Source organism: Nomascus leucogenys, chromosome 23 (assembly GCF_006542625.1).
Source record: "Nomascus leucogenys isolate Asia chromosome 23, Asia_NLE_v1, whole genome shotgun sequence".
Lineage (NCBI taxonomy): Eukaryota > Metazoa > Chordata > Mammalia > Primates > Hylobatidae > Nomascus > Nomascus leucogenys.
Genome location: NC_044403.1, coordinates 21,639,771 through 21,656,915, shown reverse-complemented (window position 1 = coordinate 21,656,915; position 17,145 = coordinate 21,639,771). Strand labels below are relative to the sequence as shown.

Sequence of the window (17,145 nt, the reverse complement as noted above, 5' to 3'; positions counted from 1 at the left end):
AATAGCTTAAACAAAAGATGGATGATTAAGTTATGAATTAGGAAAATGGGGCTGGGTATGGTGGCTCATGCCTATAATCCCAGCACTTTGGAAGGCCAAGGCAGGAGGATCACTTAAGCCCTGGAGTTCAAGACCAGCCTGGACAAAATGGCAAGGCCCTGTCTCTACAAAAATACCAAAAAATTAGTCAGGCATGGTGGGGTAAGCCTGTAGTCCTAGCTACTTGGGAGGCTGAGGCAGGCAGATCACTAGAGCCCAGGAGTTTGAGGCTGCAGTGAGCTATAATCAAGCCACTGCACTCCAGCCTAAGTAACTCCAGCCTGGGAAAAAAATCTTTAAAAAGAAATAGGTAAGAATAAAATTAAAAATCATTGTGAGAAAAATAATAAACGCCACAATTCCAAGACCTTTTTAGTAAACATAATTCTGCATCTTCTATTTACCAGTTTCCCTTCATTCTTCTGTTCTCTAAAAAATTTCTCATGATCAGCAAACAGTATTGTGGCAGAAACAGATTTGTATTTCAAATATAAGCTTTATCACTCAGTGGGTACCCTTAAGCAAGTCTCACAAATAAAATAGGGATAGCAGGCCAGGCGCAGTGGCTCACGCCTGTAATCCCAGCATTTTGGGAGGCCAAGACGGGCAGATCAGAAGGTCAAGAGATGGAGACCATCCTGGCCAACATGGTGAAACCCCGTCTCTACTAAAAATACAAAAACATTAGCTGGGCGTGGTGGCGCACACCTGTAGTCACAGCTACTCGGGAGGCTGAGGCAGGAGAATGGCGTGAACCTGGGAGGCGGAGCTTGCAGTGAGCCGAGATCGCACCACTGCACTCCAACCTGGCAACAGAGTGAGACTCTGTCTCAAAAAAAAAAAAAAAAAAGGACAGCGCCACTGCCATCACTGAATTAATTAAGGATCAAATAAAATAATGCTAAATATATAGCACAGTATTAGATGCACTATCTGGTAAATACTGGTTCCTGCCCTTTAAAATCATTTTATTAAAATGCTTTAGTTCCTAAATGTAAACAGCTAAATGACTGTATTTAATTATTTAATGTAGTGCTTCAAAATAAAAATACATAAATATAAAAGAATATATGAAAATAAAAGACCAAAACAACCACTCACTGTTAAACTGAAGACAAAAACCAAGAGACCTTTATGTATCCTGAAACCAGTGGGAAACTACATAGGTACAGGCTCCCATTTCCTACTCCCATTTTTATTGTTTACTTTTGATAGTTAGACATAAAGTAACTAAAACAGTAAACAAAAAAGAACAAATATCTGACAATTTCATAAGAGTACACTTTTGCTGCTCTACCAGACCCCTAACTCACTTCCCCGCAAATCAAACAACATTAGTAAAGACATCTAGTAAATGCAAACCACCATGATAGACATGATGAATGCTGACAAGCTTAGAACAGGGCCTCTTCCAGCTAAGGTATTACAATCTAACTGGGGAGGTAAACGATATTTACATTAAAATTACACACATATCCCCTCTCTGTAAGTAATCAGGAAAAACTTCAGGAAATAATAGGAGTTGAAATTCATCCTGAAGAATTAGAATTTTGGCAAAGAGAAAGAGAAATAGATTTTCCAGAAAAAAACAAATAATATGAGTTAAGACATAGCAAAGCCAAGGATGCACACAACACGTTTGACTTTCAAAGAAATGCCTTGACTGAGATAGAAAGAACACATGGGGGACTCAAAGGATACAGCATCAAGCAGATACCTATGGCAGGTATTAAATTCCAGGATAAGGAGAATTACAGAAAGCAAGAAGCTTCTGAAAGCACTTTAAGCAGAGTGACACAATAAACCAGTGTTTCAGAAACACTTCATTTATCTCTGTCACTCTGTTTAGATTGTGTTAAAGATAAATAGCTTATTTTAAATGTAGAATTATGAAAAAATAAACTAATACAGAATTATGGTTAGCAAAATATTTTCAATTTCTGTGAGATGGCAAGAGAGGTCCAAAATCCCTTATCTGAAGTCAGGGTCAGTTGTATTCCTGAATTCAGACTGTTTTTGTCTTTTTTTTTTCTTTTTTTTTTTTTTAAAGAAAGGTTAACACAATGCACATAGCATATCACCTCTACATGGGTTCAGGGCAGCACTTTATAACCAAACATGTTAATATTTCTGCAATAAAACATGGCCGGGCGCAGTGGTTCACGCCTGTAATCCCAGCACTTTGGGAGGCCAAGGGAGGCGGACCACTTGAGGTCAGGAGTTCGAGACTAGCCTGACAAACATGGTGAAACCCTGTCTCTACTAAAAATACAAAAATTAGCCGGGAGTGGTGGCTAACGCCTGTAATCTCAGCTACTTGGCAGGGTGAGGCAGGAGAGTTGCTTAAACCCGGGAGGCAGAAGTTGCAGTGAGCCAAGATCGCACCATTGCACTCCAGCCTGGGCAACAAGAGCAAACTCTGCCTCAAAATAATAATAATAATAATAATAATAATAATAATAATAATAATAAATAAAAGTATGCCCGCAGTGTGGGATAAAGACTACAAATAGTCTCACACTGGTTCAGGTCAAGTTTTCCACCAAATGAATTAACGAAAGCAGCATTTGGTTTTCAGAGTCCTTTGGATTTCAGAATTGCAGATAAAGGATTATAGATCAGAAATACTTTGCTCATCTTCACTTCAGTCCCTTGAGAAAACTGGGGTTTGGATCACTGTTAATACTGCTCTAGATACAAGCAACGGTCTCAGGAAGAAGAGAGCAAAGGAAACAATGAAAAGAAAAAGGTCTTCAGCAACATTTGCTGAAAGGACAACAAATGAAGACCACGATCAAAGTATTAATAAGCTCAACAAAGGTATTAACAATGAAGGTATTAAGAATGGCACAGTGGCGAGGAACTCAAAATAGTTCCTGAGAAGGCACAACTAATGATTTGGTTGCTTTACTCACTTGAGCACTAGTCCCTTCCAACCATTCCTTGTTCTCTCACTCGAAAAGCAAAAACTAAAAGGCCTTTTTTTGGTAATGAAGTAAATACAAAAGCAAGATCTATCAATTCATTTCTATTTCAAATTAAGCAATGTAATTAAGATTTATTAAAGATTTTTTTTAAACCACATTTTGTAAGCACAGTTTCCTTTAATTCCCGATCTCCTTGTTCTCATCTGGTGTAGTTTTTACAACAGGTTTGGATCTAAAACAGCACTGTCCAGGAGAAATAAAACACAAGCCACAAATGTAGGCCGTATGTGTCCATTTAAAATTTTCTAGTAGTCATAAATTCTTCCTTCCTTCCTTCTTTCCCTCCCTCCCTCCTTCCTTCTCTTTCTCTTTCTTTCTGATGGTCTCCCTCTGTTGCCCAGGCTGGAATGCAGCGGCATAATCTCGGCTCACTGCAACCTCCCTGCCTCGGGCTCCCGTGATTCTCTAGCCTTGGCCTGCCGAATACCTGGGATTGCAGGCGCGCACAACCACGCCTGGCTGGTTTTTGTATTTTTGGTGCAGACGGGGTTTCGCCGTGTTGGCCAGGCTGGTCTCCGACTCCTGACCTCCAGTGATCTGCCCGCCTCGGCCTCCCAAAGTGCTGGGATTACAGACGGAGTCTCGCTCACTCAATGCTCAAAGTTGCCCAGGCTGGAGTGCAGTGGCGTGATCTGGGCTCACTACAACCTCCACCTCCCAGCCGCCTGCCTTGGCCTCCCAAAGTGCTAAGATTACAGCCTCTGCCCGGCCGCCACGCCATCTAGGCAGTGAGGAGCGTCTCTGCCTGGCTGCCCATCGTCTGGGATGTGAGGAGTGCCTCTGCCCGGCCGCCCCATCTGGGAAGTGAGGAGCGCCTCTGCCCGACCACCCATCGTCTGGGATGTGAGGAGCGCCTCTGCCCGGCCGCCCCGTCTGGGATGTGAGCAGCGCCTCTGCCCGGCCGCCACCCTGGCATCTCTGCCCAGCCGCCCTGTCTGGGAAGTGAGGAGCGCCTCTGTCCAGCTGCCACCCCGTCTGGGAAGTGAGGAACGCCTCTGCCGGCGGCCCCGTCTGGGAAGTGAGGAGCGCCTCTGTCCGGCCGCCACCCCGTCTGGGAAGTGAGGAGTGCCTCTGCCCGGCCGCCCCGTCTGGGAAGTGAGGAGCACCTCTGCCCAGCCGCCCCGTCTGGGAAGTGAGGAGCACCTCTGCCCAGCCACCACCCGGTCTGGGATGTGAAGAGCGCCTCTGCCCGGCTGCCCCGTCTGGGAAGTGAGGAGCGCCTCTGCCTGGCCGCTGTGCAACCTTCCAAGTGTGAAGTGACAGCCTTCGCTGTAAAATGAATAAAGACACTGGCACTGATTATATAACACCTTGACAGCTATCTCAAGTCGTTGATGGTGGAGGTATTGGAATTATAGAAGAAAGCAAACACACAAATTTCACTAAAGGCGATTTTGTGACTTCTTTCTATTGGCCCTGGCAAACCAAGGTTATTCTGGATGGAAATAGCCTTGAAAAGGTGATATACATATGAACGTATCTGATTTTTTTTCCCCGTATAATTCTTACTTTGTGCATTTGATATTCAGTTGTGTTTGTAATCACGGAAAAATAAAAGCATATATAAAAAAAAGTAAAAAAAAAAATTTTTCTAGTAGTCATATTAAAAAGTACAAAACACGCCAGGAGAATGTTTTTGCTCACACCTGTAATCCTAAGCACTTTGGGAGGCCAAGGCGGGTGGATCACTTGAGGCCAGGAGTTCAAGACCAGCCTGGCCAACATGGTGAAGCCCCCTCTCTACTGAAAATACAAAAATGAGCCAGGTGTGGAGATGCACACCTGTAATCCCAGCTAGTCGGTAGGCTGAGGCAGGAGAATTGCTTGAACCTGAGAGGGAGAGGTTGCAGTGAGCTGACACTGCACCACTGTACTTCAGTCTGGGTGAAAGAGTGAGACTCCATCTCAAAAACAGTGTAAAACAGTAGACAGAATTTTAATAATATACTTTATTTAATGTAACACATCCAAAATTCTTTTCTCTCAACCTGTAATCAATATTAAAATTTTATTAATGACATTTATGGTTTTTTTAATACTAGGTCTTCTTAGTATGTGTTTTACAGTTGAAGTACATCCTAATTCAACCTAGGCACATTTTAAGTCCTGCAGAGCCACATGTAATTAGTGGCTACATATTGCACTGTGCTGGATTAGAGTCTTCAGAGTGGTGACTATATACAGCCTATAATAAAATTGGCTCCTTTTTTAGTTTATATCACTGTCCCCTCTATACCTGTCACCTTCAGGCTTACCTCAGATGGATCAGGCTCACTAAAGCTTCAAACAAATGTCTTTTATTTGGTCTTTCTTTCTTCCCAGCTATATACTATTTAATTCTAATATGAAGTTAAAATTACTTCACACACACACACACACACACACACACAAGTCTTTGATGGAAAAAAACTACTTTTTTTCTTCTTGTCACATTTGCAAGTTTACATATAAAACACTAGCTAAGAGGTTAGTTAGAAAGAGCGACAAAGACCTGATTCTTTCATTTATTTTAGGCTATGTCAAAAAGGAAGTATTAAGACCACAGATATATTATTAGAAAACCCATTTCTGCCATCTCCTTAGCCCTCCCGCTTAAGACACACTGCAGTCTAGATCAGCCATGTACTAACAATGGTTAAAACTAGGTAGTTCATGGTCGTCTCTACTCTGCTTTCTATACTCTGACATTTTCCATAATTTTTAAAAAAAGAGAAAAAGCTAAGAAGCAAGTCCAAGGACACACAAATAATAATGATGATGATAACTGCTGTTATTAATAAATGCTATTATTGGCCGGGCGCGGTGGCTCACGCCTGTAATCCCAGCACTTTGGGAGGCCAAGGAGGGCAGATCACGAGGTCAGGAGATCGAGACCAGCCTGGCTAACACGGTGAAACCCCGTCTCTACTAAAAACACACAAAAAAAACTAGTCAGGCGTCGTGGCAGGTGCCTATAGTCCCAGCTACTCGGGAGGCTGAGGCAGGAGAATGGCGTGAACCCGGGAGGTGGAGTTTGCAGTGCGCCGAGATTGCGCCACTGCACTCCAGCCCGGGCGACAGAGCGAGACTCAGTCTCAAAATAAATAAATAAATAAATAAATAAATAAACGCTATTATCATTTTTGTTAATATGATGTAGAAAGGAATTATAAGGATCCTCCAAACAGATTAAGGGATCACCAGCTTAAACAATATCTGACTGTGATACTTTGCATCTAAACACACAGATAATGTATTTTCCTTCACACAAAGTCCAATTTCTGAAATGTTTCCTTCCATTACTTTTGTAGAGGTGACACTATTAGCAAACTGGCTTCTCCACCAAGTATTTCTCTTGTACCAGCCACACAATCTTTTTCTACCAGGCACAAGTTACCATAGTGAAATAAGAACATGTTGCTCTGTCTTAAAGAAATCACTATTCCATTTCTCATATTCCTGTAAAAGTTTTGGACAGGTTACTAGGTCTATAAATACAGTTTAAGCCCCTTATGTTTAAAATAACACAAATCCTGGCAAAAGCTTGTTTGTATATTCTGAACCCAGAACAAATGAACCACTTTAGGCAATTCCAAAAGATTACACTTATGCTTTAAAAACTGTGCCAATGTTAATTAAATCTGGCAACTCTTAAGGGTGTACTTCACTGTATTACCTCAGAGTGGTTTAATTAGTTAAACTGAAATTAGGCTTGTCACTTCTAAAATCTAACTCCAAATCTGAACCAGAGTCTCCAGTGGTTTCAGCTGCTTTGACCACACTGTGGCACATTGGTTTAACATTCTGAAATATTCTAAACCACACTGAGAATATAGGCTACAAGAGGAAATAGATGTGGGTTAACCATAACATTATCTACACAAAGAAGTAATGGCAAATCTTCTACAGACATCACATCCAGTTTTTGAGTCATTTCATCAGCTCATTAAATGTCAAGACAGGACTGCCCATGCAATCTTGGAATGCAGCCAGTCTACTACCAAAATTGCTGCTATGCAACTTCACTTGACAAGACAAGTTCAAGGAACAGATGCAGGAGGACAACCAAGCAACCACCATAAAATGTGCTAGAGTTGGAATGCTATAAAGTTCTAGAAGAGAAACTCAAATTATGCCCAAAATGAACCACTCCTCTTCTAATGTTCCAGACAATATCCAAAACAAGCAGTGAATTAAAAGCTTATACATAAGGGAGACAGATATGACTGAGGGTTGGGGAGTATATTTTTTCTGATACAACTTCATAGAACATAAAATATAATTTCACATAAATGGGATTTTAAAACATGGAATATTTATCCATGGAAATAACATTTCAATCATGCCAAATCTCACTGAGGTGACAAGTATAAAGAAATGCTTTGGACCCAGTAGGTGAAGTAAAGGGACACCACACACCTGTTAGAGAGACAGGTAAGGGCAATTACAGTGCTATATTCAAAACCTTTTAACCGATTTCAAGATACATTAAGTCTGAGTACATATAAGTGATTTTAAATATGAAAAGAATTGAAGTATCATAGTTACTCTGGGTAGTTTTATAATATTTTTTGCAAGGAATCATGCATTGAATATTAAACATTTGCAATTACTATGCTCTTTTCATGTTAGAGCTAAAAATTGCTACTGTGACCAAAGCTTTCTAAAACCTGAATTACTCCAGGAAACGAAAAAATTGAGAACAGAGTTCCAGATGAAGGCATCATGATGATGAATGTCAACATCCTGGTCAATTATACTCAACTGCTTCATAAGACACTTCTGAAAGCCTCACTGTCCTGAGGCCCCGAAAACCTAATAGGGAAAAGATTAACATATCAAGAAGGGAAAACTGCCCTCTTTGCTCTCATTCTTTTTAAGCACAGCTAAAATAAATTCTTTTGTTTTTGGGGGGACAGGGTCTTGCTCTGTTGCCCAAGCTAGAGTTCAGTGGCATGATCTCAGCTCACTGCAACCTCTGCCTCCCAGACTCAAGTGATCCTCCCACCTCAGCCTCCAGGGTAGCTGGGACTACGGTTGCACACCACCATGCCTGGCTAATTTTTGCATTTTTTGTAGAGACAGGGTTTTGCCAAGTTGCCCAGGCTTGTCTCAAACTCCTGGGCTCAAGTGATCTTCCCACTTCAGCCTCCCAAGTAGCTGGGACTCCAGGAGTGCACTACCACGCCCAGCTAATTTTTATTTTCTGTAGAGCCGGGGATCTCACTATATTACCCAGGCTGGTTTCAAACTCCTAGCCTCAAGGGATCCAGGGATCCTCCCACCTCAACCCTTCCAAAGTGATGGGATTACAAGTGTGAGCCACTGTGCCCAATAATCAACTGGCAATTTTCAAACAGGAGTTCACAAATTTATTGTTATGCGATGTACCCCTGACACAAAATAACACAAAAGGCCAGCACCAGGTTTACAACTCAATGAACGTAAGTCCAAAATCCAGGTGCTCTGCTGAGTTGAGGAATCTAATGATGGAGTTTATCACTATCATTCTTCTCTGATCATATGTTATGAAGATTTGGGGAGAAATATATATTCACACTAACATATAGTACATATTGTGTGGTAAAGTAGCACATATGGGCAAATATTCAGGTATTTAAATTAATTATTTTGAATATTTCTCAAACTGAAAGTATAATCAATCTTTTTTTTTTTTTTAAGCAGAGTCTTGCTCTGTTATCCATGCTGGAGTGCAGTGGCCTGATCTCAGCTCACTGCAACCTCCGCCACCCGGGTTCAAGCATTTTTCCTGCCTCAGCCTCCTAAATAGCTGGGATTACAGGCGCATGCCACCACATTCGGCTAATTTTTGTATTTTTAGTAGAGATGGGGTTTCACCATGTTGGCCAGGCTGGTCTCGAACTCCTGGCCTCAAGTGATCAGCACACAGCCTCTCAAAATGCTGGATTACAGGCGTGAGCCACCGTGCCCAGCCTCAAACTGAAGGTATAATCAATTTTAAGAAACACAATGTTATAAATTGGCAAAGATTTAAAAGGAAGTACTTGTTGATACTTGTCATATTATCAGAACAGCCTTATCTCAACAATAGATTTTTTATTATAATTTTTAATGAGGAATTAATCTTACAAAGCAACAGTAAAAAAAATTATCAACAGGTTCCTATATGTTTTTAACAGTACAAAGGCTAAGATGCCAGACAAAGAAACTCCTTTAAAAACGAAGTTTGAATACTTGGGAAACAAATTTCCTTATTAGGGTATTGATGAAATAAAGGAAGTTATCATAGGAAAATGTAGCCCTGCAATTTCAGGCTTAGAATATGAAACAGAACATTCACCAAATGCCAAGTTTTCAGTACACATCCTACAAAATAATACCTTCTTTATTCAAAAGTTCTTGGTACTAAAGGTTCTAATAATCTTTGTTTCTGTTTCCCAACAAAGTCGTGCCAGGTAAAATCAGATTTGTACAAAACTAGCTATGGACATTGTATCCTCTTAAAGTAGGGAAGCTTACTCTAAGATTTAAAGCAAATACACATGTTCTTACAGTAGACATGAAAATCTCTTTTTATCTATACTATCAGGTGTTGCTGCATTGTCAGTAGAAACTCAGAAATGAAAGTGGGGAGGAGAAACCAAAATAAAAAGTATATAACGAAAAAATAGGTCGGGCACGGTGGCTCACGCCTATAATCCCAACACTTTGGGAGGCCGAGGTGGGTGTATCATTTGAGGTCAGGAGTTCAAGGCCAGCCTGGCCAACATGGAGAAACCCCGTCTCTACTAAAAATACAAAACTTAGCCAGGTGTGGTGGCACGCACCTGTAATCCCAGCTACTTGGGAGGCTGAGGCAGGGGTATCACTTGAGCCTGGGAGGCAGAGGTTGCAGTGAGCCGAGATCACATCACTGCACTCCAGCTTGGGGGACAGAGTGAGACCCTGTCTCAAAAAAAAAAAAAAAGGCCGGGCACAGTGGCTCATGCCTGTAATCCCAGCACTTTGGGAAGCTGAGGCAGGCGGCTCACCAGGTCAGGAGATTGAGACCAGCCTGGCTAACATGGTGAAACCCCGTCTCTACTAAAAATACAAAAAATTAGCCGAGCGTGGTAGCAGACGCCTGTAGTCCCAGCTACTCGGGAGGCTGAGGCAGGAAAATTGTGTGAACCCGGGAGGCGGAGCTTGCGTGCAACAGAGCAAGACTCCGTCTCAAATAAAAAATAAAATAAAATAAAATAAATAAATAAAAAGAAAAGAAAAAGAAAAAAGAAACTGAGAAAAATCTAGCTATGACAATACTATTGTTTTCAATAAAACCAATGATTAGAAACATACTGATTTTGTCAATCAGTTAAATGGGTATATAACAAGAAAAGCAACCTCAAGAAAATATAAGCTAATAGTACATTCTTAATTTTACACCATGGCAAAAATGCTTTAAATCTATAAATTATCAATGATATATCTTTGCTATTAGTAAGAAGTACTACAGGCCCTCAGCGCAACAAACGTTTTCAGCAGTAAAACCTGATCCTAACAAAAAAGTAATGCTGTTAAGAAACAAGGTTGTTCTGCCTACTGCAGGGTCATATAAAATAGAAATAAAGGCTTTTGATCTTTCCTCTATCAAAAACATGAAAATTATTCTTTCTGCTAATGCTTTAGTACTTATTATGGGAAGGCCCCACAACAATATAGTAAAAATCAGGAGCGGGGGGTGGTGGCTGAAGTACTGTGCAGACAAGTAAACTAGGCTTGTCCACAAAAGGCAATGAAGTCATTTCAGCATAATGAAGAAGAGACATAAACAAGTACTAGCAAGCACCTTTTAAATAACACCTACAGATAGGTGGCCACTATCACCTGACAAGTAGGGAAAACAGACATACCCTCACATATATGTTATTCTATTAAAGCAGGAGCCAAATACCACAACCATCTTTTAAAAAATGTGACATCATTAGCAATGCCCTACGCTCAATCCCTCCTTCCAGAAGCTTATTATAAACCTGAGGTTAAATCTATTCATTCTTTCTACAACTCTTGTACAATATAAAAACACATCTAATACCCAGAATTCCCCATTCCTTCTCCCCATTCCTTCTCCTGGTCATCTGATGTGACCAGATGCTGGTTTCCCTAATGTAGCCAGCATCTGGTCACATCACCACTTACAAAAGAGGAAGTGAGAAGCTGATCTAAAGAATTTCCACTAAGCGAGCAGGTAGCATAAATGAATGAACACAATGAGACTTTCCCATGTGATCCACTCAAGACACATAGGTTTACTATGTCTTACCTTGCTATATAATAATTTACCAAATAATTATCTTTTCTTTCCAAATGTACTATAAACACATATAGAACATTGTGATCCCAAATCTTTTTTTTTTTTTTTAGACAGAGTCTTGTTCTTGTACCCCAGGCTGGAATGCAATGGCATGATCTCGGCTCACTGAAACTTCTGCCTGCTGGGTTCAAGCGATTCTCCTGCCTCAGCCTCCCAAGTAGCTGGGATTACAGGTGCCCGCCACCAAGCCCAGCTAATTTTTGTATTTTTACTAGAGACAGGGTTTCACCATGTTGGCCAGGCTGCTCTTGAACTCCTGACCTCATGATCCACCCACCTCGGCCTCCCAAAGTACTGGGATTACAGGCATGAGCCACTGCGCCCGGCCAACCAAACAGACTCTTAAGTCTTTCAGAAGAGAACAGGGTTATCACAACCATAATTTGATACTCTCTTATAGTCCCAGCGAAAAGCAGCTTTCATTCTTGGGCATGACAAAAGCTAGGGAGCTTTCTAAGGAAAATGGGACTAGAAGGGAGAATGTCACCCAGAGTAGGGTTAGATCAGTATCTGGAATCAGCTGCCACTAACAAAAGGCTAGCAAATACACTTCTTGGAAAAAGAGGGATTTTTAAAATTACGTATCTTTCTAAAAGTTTTCAAGTTCACAGTATTATCAAATCAAGGGAGATGAAAAGCTGGTAGTAGCAGTTGCTCCTAGAATCACTACTAGTCTCAGGATGGAAAACCCCAGATTTTCTCCCCAGTTATGCAAGACTAATTTAGACGAAGAGCTGCACTCTTTGTTTAGTTTGCCAAATATCAGATTTTACATCAACATAAGAAAAGAATAAATAACTATATGCTCTATTTCCTAGACGTGCCTATGTAAATAAAATGACAAAGGCTCTGATGTCCTAATAGTGAAAACTCATCAGAATCTCCAGGGGAAATTATAAAGGGAGGTCTTCATGTATACAGAAGTAAATTTACCACAAACATCAATCTATAAAAAGGGGACAAAAAACAAACAGCAGTTGTGTTCCAGCAAACCTAGAAGGAGAAAGATGGATCTAAAAATAAGATTTATGGGCGACAGAGCCTTTGCAGATTAAAAGAATGAATGAAGGAAGGAACAAATGAATGAACGAACGAATGAATGAAAAAAATTGAAAACAGGTTTAAGGATGCTGGTACCATACAGGGAAGAAGGAAAGAAGGGGTGAGGGAGCCAATGACACCACTGTATGTATGTGTCTGTATGTGTATATATATATGCATAGCTCAAGAAAACATAACAAAGAGGCCAGAAAGGGAATTCTAATTTTAAAATCTACTGCGCTCACTGCAAACTAGGAAAATAAATCCTATTTAATCAATGGTATATATTGCTTATATAAAGTGTATTAATTTTTATTCTTAAAGACGGTCACTTGGAACCTCTATAAATTGTAATGTCTTTATCTGAATCCCTTCTGAACTATTTGTTATTCTGAACAAATTTCTGTATCTAAAGTATTATACCTAAAGTGGGGAAAATAAGACTTGAAATATTCCCAGTAACAAACAAATGATTTTATTTTCAGGCTAATCAGTCAGTTATAGCAGGCTAAGATGGGCAAAACAAAACATGGAATTTAAAAAACCCTAGGTGATAATAAATTGAGTGCATTCCCTTATGTAAATTTTCTTGCTACAGATATTCTTCTAAAACTTAGGGGCTTTAAACCGTTTTCCTAAGCGTACTCATACCTATAAACTCATGTATAGTTCATAATCCACAGGTGTGAACTAGATGGGATTAGGTAGGCAATCGATATTCAAGCAGACCAAAATGAAGCTAAAAGCCTGTCTGAAACATGAACCCATAACCTTTGTCTCATTAGCAATGCACTCCAACTGTTAAAAGATTCAAACATCAACTTGGATTTGAAAAGAGTGGGAGGCAGTGAAATACCAACAGGGAGAAAATTTATGGAGTCTATGTAAAATTTTCTATTAATGAAAACCAGCTGCAAGAACAACAGATGCCGTTTTCAGTATTTGAGCCTGGTGGAATACTAACGGGGTTTCTTCCATTCCAAGTTTCCATTTTGGAAGCAAGGCCCTTTAAGTCATTATTCCCTCAGAATCATGGGCAGTCTACAGAATACCTTTCTAAAACAACTGTTCTAGAGTCTGAATTTTCTGTCCATTAGATGTGTACAGTGTCTCTCTGAAGAGCCATTTAAAGCCATCCTTGTATGAGAAGTTTCCCCCAAAGGAAAATTGAGAGCTAACTCTGTTCTATCTATGTGATCCATAAGACCTGTAGCAAAGTCTACTTCAAAGCTGTTAATTTTAGACTTAACACCAATATCAGGGATATATGCCACTAACAAAACATTGTGATAAAATATTAATCACTGATTATTTTCACCATAATCTATTTGATTGCCACAGACTTAATTCTCCCACTTGGTAAATATTTTTTCCCAAGCTTTGGTTAATTAGTCTTGTTCCCACACAGCCCATAAATCAATTTTAAAATTGTTTGCATGTAACCATCATAATATTTAATATATTCTACCATCTGCCCCAACACCAGTAACAGCAATAAAAGATATAGATAGATAGATAGATAGATAGATAGATAGATAGATGGATAGATAGATAGATATGGGCTTTGTTTTCCTAACTTAGGATAGCCAGTTCTTCCAGAATAGATCTTACATAATTTTGGTTTGCAGAAATTGCCCCTAGGAAATTCAGGCAGTGGCTTTACCCAAAATGAGGAAAATCACTTACACAAGCTTTTAAGACTAGAAACTGATCAGCAGCCATTTCTCATACCAATACATCTCTCCATCCTAGGATTATGTGGAAGAGAATATATTATCCCTAGAATCATGAAGGTTGAGTAAAATTTCTGTAAAAAGTACCTTTGGCACCCCAGACAACTGTTAAGAAGAAAGAATATCTGTACTCAAATTATTATACTGTCGACTCAAAACCCATTATAAAAGTGACTTGAAAATGAAAAAGCAAAAAACAAACCTCAATCTTGTCTGTTTTGGCATCTCCCCAGTATATTTTGCCTTCATCATAATCCAAGGCTAAACCATTTGGCCAACCAAGAGAAGTGTTAACCAATATTACACGGTCAGAACCATCCAGAGCTGCTCGCTCAATTTTCGGAATTTCTCCCCAGTCAGTCCAATACATGTACCTATAGAAGTATACAAAAAATGAGCTAAAAATAGATAATAAAATTTAACTTGCAGATATTCTAAAGGTGGGATCCACCCCTCCTATTACACTGGTATCATCAGTTAATGCCAAGGAAGGGAAACAAAAAAAATATGAAGAGTGTGTTTAAGACATTTATCCCAGCAGCATATAAGATTGTGGGAAATTTTCAGATCAAACAGCGTGTTCTAGAGCCAGTCCTGAAAATGCCTCCCAATAATGCCATTACAGTTTTACTTCTTTTTTTAAATATTTTTTGTGCCCTTTTCCATGAACTTTGTCTTTTCCTTGATGGCTTGTCATCTCTGACACAAAAGGCTTATCCCAGCAGTATTAGTCAGATGGCAAACTGAATTCTCAAAATATAACTATTTCTTCCTGCAGTGCTAAGTGATTCTTATGGCTCCTAGATGTTTAGATGGCTCTAAGGCATTGGTATATACTGAGGTGTAATTTGTCACTATGCTTGTCCTCAGAATAAATCTCAAAGTAACAATAAAATTGTTGAGTATGTAAAAAGTTGTACTTCCCTGGACTATGATCAGGGTGGCATGGCAAAACAAAGCAACAACAACAAACTAGAAGTAAAGCTGCATGGGCTGACAAAGTTTTGGAAATCAAGTCATTCATGTATTTAGGGAAATAAAACTAAGCTATATTCTTACTATAAAGTACTGAAAATGGAATTAAAGCTTCTAGGGAAAGGGAAAGAGTTCTGAAAACAATTTCTTTCCACATTTTTCATGGTAATGATGCAATCCGAGCAAAATCTGCAGACAACACCCAAAGTCAGCAAACATGGACTTAATTTAGAAAGAAAAAATATCTAAGACATCCAAGGCAAAAAAATAGCAATTTTTACACTTGAGATTGTATTCTAATCACCATATCCTAAAAATAGCCATTAAAGAGCTGTTTACTGGAAACCAATATATATGTCATGTTATCTTAGTCAATGTTTTTAGGAACCTGTGAAAAAGAGAAACACCACACAGAATTTACTATCAGTAGAGCTTCTTACCCAACCATGGGATCTAACACAATAGCCCGGGGTTCCTCTAAGTCCTCTGATATCAAGATCTTCCTCATGGTCCCATTGAGCCTTGTCACTTCTATTCGATCAGTGCCAGTGTCTGTCCAATAAAGATTTCGTGCAACCCAGTCCACAGCAATACCATCAGGATGGGCAATTTGAGCAGTGACCACAAACTGACTGCCAGATCCATCTATAAATGAACGACGTATGGCCCTCACTTCATCATCAGTCCAGTAGATGTAGCCTTCCACAGGATCGTAATCTATGGCAATGGCATGACGGATGTCTTCTAACTGCAGAACAATGTCTGTAAAATCTGGTGTATCCAAAGAAATGCGTCTCAAGTCTGTCCTTCGAGCTAAAAGCAATAATTCTGTGGCACCTAGGACAAGAAAGTGAAATGAAGAATAGTTTGAAACCCAGAGGTAAAATTTACCTGCTCTAGATAAAGAATCAAGAACTGAAAAATAAATATAAAATATACATAAATTAACACAAAAGGATATGAGCTCTCTTTAGAGTGGAAATGGAAAGTAATACAGTGAAATAGGAAGAGTCTACTCTGAGGTCAAGCTGTTTAATGGCTAACTCTCCAAATTAAGTTGTGATACACTCTATGGTTTCACTGGAATTAATCCAGCTATTTAAAACTACAATGAATAATGACTATGTAATGACTAAGAAGCTAAGTAGCTGAGTATTAAAGGAGAAGGAGATGTAGGATATAGATCCTTTGTTCAAGAAGCGTTTTTTTAAGATAAAGAAATTTAGGGCAAGAATCTTTGTGGTTGATAGGAATGTTCTAAAATTGGATTGTGGTGATAACTGCATAACTCTGTAAATTTACTAAAAAGTCACTGAGTTGTACATTTAAAAAATGGATGGATTTTATATGATATGTAAGTTACATCTCAGTAAAACTGTCTTAACAAAGAGAAATACAGGGCAATACCTCACAGAATTGAGGACAAAGCAAGCTATGGAGAAGCAAACAGCTGCAATGGAGGGAAGGAACCAGATAAACATAACACAGTGGTTAAGAGTTGTGGATCCAATATAATTTGATTCAAGAAACTACACAAACTTTGGGAAAATATCTAATCTCGCTAAGCCTAGTTTCCCCATCTATACCCTGTAAGGTTGCTGTAAGGATTAAAGGAGATAAATCTAAAACTCAGGAAGGTACTGAACATTTAAGTACTCAAGAAATATTAACTAATACTTACCAATATTATTAAAAAATAAAGATTTTCAGATTTTTATTTCACTGAATTTTAAATTAGGTTTATTTATGAACTGTTTAAAGCCCAAGTCCCAAATATTTAACCACATAACCAAGAATGAAGATACTGAGCTCAATCTTTTTTCATTTTAAATGTTCAAGTAAACCACCAGCAAAAAATCATCTAACTATAAGAAACTAATAAAAGACAGTAAGCAAATTGACAACTGAAAGAACAAGAAAAGATTCCCAGCTAAATAAATGAGTCCAAAACAAAATACTGGCATATAAACTTCAAGAATCAATCTGTAATTACAAGTCAAAAAACTGAGAAGAGGAGTGAAGCCTCTCAATATCAGCTCTTTCTCTCTAGAGCTAA

The 17,145-nt window shown here is 39.3% G+C and overlaps 1 protein-coding gene across 1 annotated transcript in view; it reads right to left on the bottom strand.

Annotated features, from left to right (window-relative positions):
• LRP6 (LDL receptor related protein 6) overlaps nucleotides 1-17,145 on the bottom strand; it is a 155,779-nt gene that overhangs the window by 51,766 nt on the left and 86,868 nt on the right. The window contains exons 6-7 of the mRNA XM_003265508.4: nucleotides 15,530-15,926; nucleotides 14,317-14,488 (exon numbers count right to left, since the gene is read on the bottom strand). Of these exons, the coding sequence (XP_003265556.1) occupies nucleotides 14,317-14,488; nucleotides 15,530-15,926 (569 nt within the window). The remainder of the gene's footprint in view (nucleotides 1-14,316; nucleotides 14,489-15,529; nucleotides 15,927-17,145) is intronic.